The sequence below is a fragment of the Triticum dicoccoides genome, chromosome 2A (assembly GCF_002162155.2).
Source record: "Triticum dicoccoides isolate Atlit2015 ecotype Zavitan chromosome 2A, WEW_v2.0, whole genome shotgun sequence".
NCBI lineage: Eukaryota > Viridiplantae > Streptophyta > Magnoliopsida > Poales > Poaceae > Triticum > Triticum dicoccoides.
In genome coordinates this window covers 756,411,250-756,421,673 of record NC_041382.1, presented here as the reverse complement: position 1 = coordinate 756,421,673, position 10,424 = coordinate 756,411,250, and the positions used below count along the sequence as shown (strand labels likewise).

Here is a 10,424-nt window from a genome sequence, read left to right as displayed (position 1 = left end):
TCAAATAAAGAGGCACTTAGGCTACAACGGAATTCAGAATACAACTTCATTTTTAAAGGACATCTTTTCTAAATACAATGATAAAACATGAACTCTGTACTCTTATATGTTGGGTGACTTTGGTCGATGTCTCCACTAGTATTCATCCTTCAAACAGCTCTCCCAACATCTCCTCCAAAATTTTAGGGCTACTGCTTCCGCCACTAACGTGTTTTTCTAGCTCTGGATGTTCCTTCAGGTAGTCATTATAAGCTGAAATGACTCGCTTGATGATAGTTTCCCGCAGTAAGGACCGGAGACGAGGTTCCGGCACCTTCCAGAATTTCTGAGCCTGGTACGTATTATCAAACGCTGACTGGAATTTAGCCAGCGAAGTGGTGTGGATCCAACGACGGAGTGGTCCGTGAAAATTCGATTTAGGTATAAAGGACAACACATTTCTCCAAGAAACATCGAGATAACTATCCATGTACTTCTCACATTCAGGCCATGTTCGGTTAATCCCCTTGCCACAGGGATTGAAGGGTATTGGGGAGGTTTGAGAAGGATTTTGACTTGCAAAGGATTTAATCCCCTTCAATCCCTTTCAAACCTCTTCAAACCCTCCCAAACCGAACAAGGCCTCAGGAGTAAGTTTAAGTTCTGTTTGGTGTCCACACAACTGCTCAAGATTTAAAGATACCGATGTCTTGGACACCATCTGCACAATGAAATATGAATTGTTGAGCAGGAACAAATACCTGAGGCTTGGATCCGAGCACAGCTCTGATTTTCGCACAAGCAAATTGTTGAGATAATCAATTGTGTAATGTATCAGGCCTCCAAGCTTTCCGGTGTTGTGGCTTTGTCCAGAGTTCATCTGTGTCGAAGCATGTGCTTTACTCATCAAAACTATGTAATCCACCATCAACTTGGTGTTCTTGTGAACCTCACCTCCTCCTTCCAGAATCTCAGTGGCACACAAGTTGTCATCCTTCATGAGTGTCCGCCTCACCTGCACCATCGTGTCACATATGGACTCGATTAACTTGTTCCCTTGTCTGTCCATTGAGCTGTTTATATCGTTCAAAATGCTTTGGGCACCTGAACTGATCGTGTGCGGCAAGATGCCATACGATGCACTGCACACACAGATATACATTTGTAGCATGGCCTGTAGCTTCTCCTCCCCGTTAACCTGGACCATGGCATCGACAAAGACGAGCATTGCTGAGACACTCGCTGTGACAAATTGTGCGGCCGCTGGCGCGTCACTGATGGTGGTGACACTGGCGACAATTACTGTGAGAGCTCGGATCCACCTCCTGACCAATTCTTTTAGTGAATACACAGATGCCTCTTCGAGAAGTAGCTTCAGCAATACATCGAGAACCCAGTCGACGTCGAGCTCGATGAACCACTTCCTCAGCGCACGGTCCTGGCCAAATGTATGCGTGAGAGATACGGTGTGGAATGCTTGTACCATGCGTTGGGTGTAACCGTCACTGGCCATTCTCTGAGCAATCTTCCGGAGCTCGCTGGTTGCTGTGCCGATGGACGCTGAGTTGGAGGAGTAGCTGGAGTTGGTGGACCTCGAGGCAGCAGAGTCGGTGGATCCACTCTGACGGGATCTGATGCGCCAGTCGGAGCAGACGACGCTGACCCTCCGGATTGAGTCACGGTAGGAGTCGGACGGCGGCAAGGCATCCGTGAAGCCGGTGGTGCTCTCCTCCGGCACGGAAGCAAGCTGCCCCTCCGTGCTGCTACCTTGTAATAGGACTTTGAGACTCGTATACTCGTGGTCCGCCATGCTCCTACTTTGTGAAGCTCGAAGAGATTGGCAGGGGAGAAAACTATGAGAAGTACCTGCTCGGAATCAACACTAATTGTCGATGATGCATCGATAATTTCGATGAGAGCTCCCATTTATCTATAAAAACACCTCTTGCCGGATCCGCCTGACAGCGACTGACAACTGACAAGTGCCGGACCTGGGTGCGCGAGATGACGACCACACCATGTCTCTAAATTTTGGTGGGATAGCAACGCAGGTCTCTAAATTTTGCGTGTACATGTGGTTTTGGTAATAGTTGGTACCAGCTCAGTGCCTCTTTTGTTTACTGATTGATGATTGTTAATCAGCGGTGCTTCTCTTGACGAGAACTTCGGCTGGTGGAGAAGAGCTGATTAATCAAAGTGAACTTTGCTGAAATCACGAATGAGTTCTATCACCTCTTCATCATGTAACGGAGGTACGTTGAAAATCCTTGCATGCATATCTGTCCATCCATTGTTCTGTCAGAATGGACTCTGTTTAACTACTACATATCATGTTTTACTGAACAAGATGAAAATAAGTGCGTATAGAATGTTGTGTAAACTCGAAACTAAGCATGTCAATTATCGGAGGAAGTCTATAAATGAAATTGACGCAGAAGCAGAATGGAAAAGTATACGGCAATCGGCATACAGTCAGGACATCAAATAAATTTTTAAAAAAATCACACACATAGAATGTGACCAGTTGATCTAGTATCCGAGGCTTAAGCAACCAACGGAATTCAGTATATAACTTCACTTCAAAAGGAAAGGAATAATTCCAAATACAACGACGAAACATAGCTCCGGTCTCTTATTTGTCGGGTGACTCTTACTGATGCCTCAAATAGTTTTCATCCTTCAAATAGCTCTTCCAACATCTCCTCCAAAACCTCGGGACTGTTGCTTCCACGGCTAACCTGTTCAGCTAGCTCTGGATGCTCCTTCAGGTAGTCACGGTAACGTGAAATAACCCTCTCGATGATTGCTCTGCGCAGCTCATCTCTGAGCTGCGGGTCCGGAACCTTCCAGAACTTCTGAGTCTGGTACGTTTTATGAAATGCTGACTTGAATTTAGCTAGCGGAGAAGTGTGGACCCAACGACGTTGAAGTCCAGGAGAATTCCAGTTCTGTATGTAGGACAACACATGTGCCCAAGAAAAATGAAGATAGAAATCTTTGTACTTCTCGCATTCTGTTGTAAGTTCAATTCCCAGAAGCTGAGCAACAAAATTGGAGTTGTTGAGCAAGAACATAGACCTGAGGCTTGGATCAGAGAACCATTCTGAATCTCCCAAAAGCTGATCCAACAGATACTCTGTTGTTCCATCTATGGCGTCACGAAGCTCTACGGTGCTTTGGCTTTGTGCAGATTTGAGCGTCGAAGCACATGCTTTCCTCATCGATAGTATGCAATCCACCAAGAACCGAATCTTTGTGTGAATTCCCCCTCCGTTTCCTTCAATCTCGATATCCCACGAGATTTCATCATAATCTATCCTGATGTTCATCATGGTGCTGGATACGGCCTCAACTAATCTGTTCTCTTCTGTCTTCAACGAGGCGCTTATCTCATCGAAAATGCGTTGGGCTTCCAAAGAGACTACGGGCATCATCATAATCATGTATGATGCGCTGGAGACACACATATACATGTGTAGGGCAACCTGTAGCTTATCCTCCTCGATAACATCGAGCATGGTGTCGACAACGCCGAGCATTGCTGAGATACTTGCTTCGCCAAACCGTGCCACTGCCGGAGCCTCTTGGATCGTATAGATCATTACCTTGATACTGGCGACAATTAAGGCGAGAGCTCGGATCCACCTCTGTACCAATTCTTGGAGCCAATACGCAGTTGCCTTTTGGAGCTGGAGCTGTGGCCGTAATTGGAGAACCCAGTCGACGTCAAGCTCGACGAACCAATTCTTCAGCACAGGGTCCGGGCCAATTGTTTCCGTGAGAGATGTGCTGTGGAATGCTCGTACCATGCGCTGGGTGTAGCCGTCGTTGACCATTCTGTGAGCAATCTTCATGAGCTCGCTGGTACCCAAGTCTGATCCGCCCACGGACGCGGAGCCGGAGGAGTTGCCAGAGTTGTTGGACCTCGAGGCAACAGAGCTGCTGGAGTCGTAGTTGGATCCACTCTGATCGGACTGGGAGGAGAGAGTCGATCTGATGCGCCACTCGGGGAAGAGGACGCTGACTCTCCGGATTGAGTCGCGATAGGAGTTGGGCGGCGGGCCGAAGGCATCCATGAAGCCGATGGTGCTCTCCTCCGGCACGGAAGCAAGCTGCCCCTCTGTGCTGCTGCTACCTCTGAGGCTGGTAAACACGCTTGACAGGTGGTCCGCCATGCTCCTATCCTCTGTGTGTAACTCGAAGAGATCGGTAGGGAAGAAAACTATGAGAGAAGTGCCGGCCCTGAATCAACACTAGTTGCCAATCATACGTCGATAATTTCGATGAGACCTCCCAATATAATTTATGAAAAACACCTATTGCCGGATCCGCCTGACAGCGACTGACAAGTGCTGGACCATGGTGCAGACCATAGCCGCGAGATGACGACCACACCATGGGTCCATGGCCAGCACTTGTACATAAAGGATAGGAGTGCGCCCTAGCCCATCGCCCACCGGCTCAGCCGTGGCGACCTCCTGTGCAAACAGATCCAAGGTAAGATACAAAGGTGTAGAAGAACGACTGCAATACTCCAAACCACTCCAAGCAATGACAAGTGTCCTTCACCATGACCTAACATCAGGAAGAGGCGAAGCTGCATTCAATGGACCGAGGACTTGAAGGTGGCGCCTTCAACAAGGGAACGACACCGGAGTGTCATCGCCGCCTGCTCCAAAGGATCAAGGTCTTCAACCGGAGCCACTCGAAGGACGAAGAGAAGTCGCGACGACACCTTAAAGAAGGTATGACGCCCACAGCCGCTGCCGTCGTTGGCCTAGCCAAAACTAGGCAAGGAATGATCCCCGACAAGAATTCTCCGCCTTTGAAATGTGGTGGGACCAGCCGGCACCTGCCGCACCACACTCATCGAACGTCAAGCACCGGCCACCACGTCACCCGCATGGCCATGGCAACGGGCCCACACCTGAGCCGCAAGCTGTGCCCACGAGCCCCATGGCTCCCACCAACAGGGCCGCCGTCCCGGCATCCGAGACCACTCCGCCTCTGCCAACATGGCACATGGACACCGCTGACCGATAAAGGGCAAAAGGAGGCTTCTTTTGCCCCAAACCACTCCCGTTAGGCCTCATTTGGGGGATCGCCGCTGTTTCCTTGGGCGTGGAAACCATGATTGAATTGTGCCCCGGTTTTTCTGGAGGGCGATTTGGTGCCATCGGGCAAGGAATTTTTCATCCCCGATCCACTTGCTTTCCCTGGGCAGGAAATCACGGCCACTTGACCTCGGGAGAATTCACCTTGTCCCCGCTGCATCGGCTGCTCCACCTCGTCCCTGCTCGCCTGCCACCTTTCTGCACCAAACGACAACAGAAATTTCCCCCGTGTGTTGGAAGGGATCCCACTTGCCATGGGAATTTCCTCCGATGGGGCTTTGCTACCCTGGGTATGGTGCCTATGCAACCAAACGAGCCCTTAGTAGGAAGGATAGCCTAGCCGTCCATACTCCATCAGGGGAAGGTTAGGCAACCGCAAGCCCCGTCACAGCCACCACACCGCACCCTCTGCTTTGCTCTGCTCGTTCTGGATTTGTTCAACTTGGGCCTTCTTCGCTGTTGCATGGTCTTTGAGCTGCTGCAACTTCTTCAGTGCAAATCTTGTTACAGCGGCTGGCCCTGCCGAACAAGCCGTCGACACGGACGACCCCCTGGCTCCCACTTAGGCTGACAGCTGGATCGTGAGGCTCGAGCAGTCCTTCAACATCTTCCTCACAGTGAGTGACCCATACCGCCAGCTGCTCCAGATTCCCCATACATATTTTGACTCTGAATTTATTTTTTGCCTGTCCGAAGTTCTGAACATGTGGCCGTTTTACCACTTGTTTTACTTCATACTCGAAATGGTCGCTAGGACACGTATTTCGATGAGGCTCTCGTCTTACATGCTTGTAAGGTCTCTGAATTTTGGTATAGTTGGTATACCAGCTCAGTACCTGTTTTCTTGACTGATTGATTGTTGATCTGTGTTTATATCGGTGCTTCACCTGATGAGACAAACCTTCGGCTGGTGGAGAAGAGCTGGTTATGCCAAAGTGCACTTTGTTGAAAACACAAATGATTTCCATCACCTCTTGATCACGGAAGTACGTTGAAACTCCTTGTATATCTGTCCATCCATTGTTCTGTCAAAACGGACTCTGTTTAACTGCTACATATCATGTTTTACTGAACTAGATGAAAGTAAGTGTGTAGAGAATGTTGTGCAAACTTGAAACTAAGCATGTCAGTTCTCTATGAGTGTTTTCTATTTGAGGAAGTCTATGGACGAAATTGACATGGAATGATGGAAGCAGAATACAAAAGTATCCGTCATTCAATCAGGACATTAAAAAAAATCACACACAGATAACGTGACCAGTTGATGTAGTATCCAATGCTTAAGCAACCAACGGAATTCAGTATACAACTTCACATCAAAAGGAAAGAAATAGTTCCAAATACAATGATGAAACATAACTCCGGTCTCTTATCTGTCGGGTGACTCTGTTTGATGCCTCTAGGAAGTTTCATCCTTCAAATAGCTCTCCCAACATCTTCTTGAAAACCTCAGGACTGCTGCTTCCGCGGCCAATGTGTTTCTCTAGCTCTGGATGCTCTTCCAGGAAGTCGCGGTAACCTGGAATGACTCTCTCCGCAATAGCTCTCCGCAGCAGATCTCTGAGCTGAGGGTCCCGGACCTTCCAGAACTTCTGAGCCTGGTAAGTTTTTCGAAAAGCCGATTCAAATTTGGTTAGGGAAGAGGTGTTGATCCAACAATGGATGGGTCCAGGAAATCTCGATTTGGGTATGCAGGATAGGACATGTCCCCAAGAAACATCAAGATAGCTATCCATGAACTTCTTACATTCAGGTGTAAGGTTAAGTTCAGACCATTGCTCAAGATAAAGCGATACCGATGGCTCAGAAACCTGTGCTACGAAATGGGAATTGTTGAGCAGGAAAATGTACCTCAGGCTTGGATCCGAGCATAGCTCTGATTTTCTCAGAAGCAGATCCTCCAGATACTCGATCGTGTCATCTATCAGGTCACCAAGGTTTACGGTGTTGTTGCTCGGTGCACAGTTCTGCGTCGATGCACATGCTTCCCTCATGGATGTGATGTAATCTACCATCAACCGAGTGTTTCTGTGAACCCCACCTCCTCCTCGAAGAATCTCAATAGCCCATGTGTCGTCCTCCTCCATGGGTGTCCTCACCTCCTCCATCATGCTCGATAGGACCTCATATAGCCTGTCTCCTTGTCTCTCCAACGAGCCGCCTATCTCGCTGAATATGCTTTGGGCTTCCGGAGAGATCACGACCGGCGTAAACATGTATGATGCATTGGAGACACAAGTAAACATGTCTAGCACGGCCCGTAAATTCTCCACCCTAAGAACAGGGGCAATAACATCGACGAAAATGAGCATCTTGGCAATGCTCGCTTTGACAAACCGTGCGACCGCCGGCATCTGGTGAGCGGTGATGACCATCGCTTGGACACTGAAGGCAGTTACGGTAAGAGCTCGAATCCATCTCTCGACCAAGTCTTGGAGCCATGACGCTGGCCGGAGCCATGCCGGCGACTTGTCTTGGAGCTGAAGCTGCTGAAATAAGCCATGCTCGCTATGGATTTGAAGAACCCAGTCCACGTCAAGCTCGAAGAACCAATCCTCCAGAGCACGGTCCGGGCCACCGAATCCAAATGCTGGTGCGGGAGATGCGACATGGAACGCTTGGATAATACACTGGGTGTAACCGTCGCTTACCATTTGGCGAGCTCGTGGCCGTGGGCGCCGAAACCCGTTGCGACGGCGGACGGCGAATGGGAGGGGCTGCCAGAGTTGTTATAGGAAACGGAATCACCGGAATCGCCGGAGCAGCTGGATCCGCTTTGACCGGACTGAGAGTGGGAGGAGAGAGTGGATGTGGATCTTATCTGTGCTCCGGTCACGGCGACGGTCCGGATCCGGTCGCGGTAGAGGCCGCGCGGCGGGCAGGCAGCCATGGAGCCGTTGGTTCTCAACTCCGGCACGGCAACACGCCACCCCGCAATGGATGGACGCCCTTGGTCGAGCTCGGCGAGATTGGCAGGCAGGGGAGTGAGAATGAGAAGTGTGGCACGGCAACGGCAGCACCCGGGTCAACGTCAACCACACGATACGAGCAGCTGAGGTCATAGTGGGTAACTTAGATAGTAATTTAACACATTCCAATACAATTTTATTTATATGGCAAGTATTTAATGAGGAAAGAGGTGTACTATGGAGGTAGTAACTTAGACTAGTGTCATATGCATGACATTAGTATAAGTTACTTCCCACTATGATCAGCCTAAACGCTTCATTAGGACAGTTGTCATGTTGAATAAGTGGGCAAATTTTATTTATTTCAATCCACAAAAGCGTTGATAAAACATAACCGTCGTAAATGACACCGAAATCAAGCAACCTCAATGTTTGCGCCAAATCGTCTGCAAATACCTTATTAATCATGTTGTCCGGACACTTTACGTCATCTAACATCATACATCAAACTTTCACGACATGGTCTAGATGTCTGAAATCACACAAACTAGAAGCAAAGTTAGAAAGGTTTGCGGGCGTCAGACCTCCGACACCGTCATCTCCCACAAACCTCCTCTCTCTCTCTCTCTCTCTCTCTCTCTCGTGTCACTTCAACTGACACTTCGCTCTTCGAGCCGCATTCATGTTTACTCATTTTTTCAGCACTCATGGTTTACTTCCGCTCGATAAGTTATGCAGCTTGTGCCTGATACCTTATACTACGTCAACCTGATAACTTCTAGGGTGTCAGCATGGTAACACTAGATTTTGTTACCCTCTTTAACTAATTTTGTTTTTCAGTAATAGTAACTTCAATTGTTTCTACCTGGCAATTCATATTAATTTAGCTTGATAAATTACATCGTGTCAGCATGTTTAACTCTCTAACCGCTTTCAACACTTATAAGTTTACTTCAACCAGATAACTTATGCAACTTGAGTGTGATAACATGTAATATGGTAGTCTGTTAACTTGTCATGTGTTGCAATATTTAACTTGAACTGCTATCGACGCTCATGGTTTACTCCATCTTAATGATTTGTGCAGTTTGAGCCTAATAACTTACAATATATTTATTTGATAACTTTAAGTATAAACCGAAGGATTTTAGTCCGTAGGTCAACAATCACAACATATAATCATACCATACGCTAGCTCCTAGGGTTTAGCCTCTCTGATCTCGTGGTAGATCTACTCTTGCACTACTCATATCATCAATATTAATCGAGCAGGATGTAGGGTTTTACTTCCATCAAGAGGGCCCGAACCTGGGTAAAACATCGTGTCCCCTGCCTCCTGTTACCATCCAGCCTAGACCCACAGTTCGGGACCCCCTACCCGAGATCCGCTGGTTTTGACACCGACACTTGGGTTGGGCTTGGCACCCCTTGCGACGAGGCTGGTAGGGACCTTTTTGCCGCGTGTACGACGGTGAAAATTGGAGATGGCTCCAAAGCTCTCTTCTAAAAGTCCCCTTGGCTTGATGGGTTGAGGCCAATGGATATTGCTCCCAGAATATTTGATATCACCAAAAGGAAAGACTACTCTGTACTAAAGGCCCTAAATGAAGACTTTTGGGTCACCCAGATCAACTTAACAGAAGGCATCTCTGTCGTGCATATTCAGGAGTTTGCCACTCTGTGGGAGAAGATGGAGGGGGTTATTCTTGATCACGACACGCAAGATACGATCACTTGGAAGTTCACGGACAACGGTACCTACTCCACTTCCTCAGCCTACAAGATGCAATTCGAGGGGCATACCACCACGCCTCTGCTTAACACCATTTTGGAAGGTGTGGGCCACTCCTAAATGCAAGTTCTTTGCTTGGTTAGTCATCCACAACAGAGTTTGGACGGCTGATAGGCTACAACGGAGGGGGTGGCCAAATTGCGGCTTGTGCCCGCTCTGCAACCAGGTCCAGGAATCGGCGACCCATCTTCTGTTCCAGTGCCACTTTTCGATCGGCGTCTGGAACACGGTTAAGGCGAGGATTGGGCTGGTTGACCTCTCGACGCATGATTGGGCAACTTTGAACAATGTCAACGACAGGTGGACTAAGCTTTCCCTTGCGCGTTCGCCATCTCGGAAGGGAATGGCCTCGCTCCTTATGTTGGTCTCCTGGGAGCTATGGAAGGAGAGGAACGCTAGGGTTTTTAGAAATACTTCTACGCCTTCGATCATTATCGTGGACAAGATCCTTGATGAGGCAAGCCTATGGGTTTTTACGGGGGCCAAGGGTTTAGATGTGATTCTGCCTCGTGAGTAGTTTTTCTTTTTCGCCACTATGTGGCTGCTATATTCGGACCCTGTCTCCTCTTCTTCTTAATCAATGGAAGGGCAAGTCTTTTGCCTGTTTAAAAAAAATATCATTATAGTTGC

General features: G+C 48.4%; 1 protein-coding gene and 2 pseudogenes across 1 annotated transcript; 1 reads left to right on the top strand and 2 right to left on the bottom strand.

Moving 5' to 3' along the window:
- On the bottom strand, positions 1-1,942 carry LOC119352317 (exocyst complex component EXO70B2-like). The gene is made up of 2 exons (XM_037618994.1): positions 630-1,942; positions 1-488 (listed from the first exon to the last, which is right to left on the bottom strand). Exons 1-2 carry the CDS (start codon positions 1,787-1,789, stop codon positions 143-145), a joined length of 1,506 nt encoding a protein of 501 aa, XP_037474891.1. The 5' UTR covers positions 1,790-1,942; the 3' UTR covers positions 1-142.
- Positions 1,943-5,363: 3,421 nt separating this feature from the next.
- LOC119358340 lies at positions 5,364-6,088 on the top strand (annotated as a pseudogene).
- A 259-nt stretch (positions 6,089-6,347) lies between these two features.
- LOC119356988 lies at positions 6,348-8,077 on the bottom strand (annotated as a pseudogene).
- Between the last annotated feature and the right edge of the window lie 2,347 nt (positions 8,078-10,424).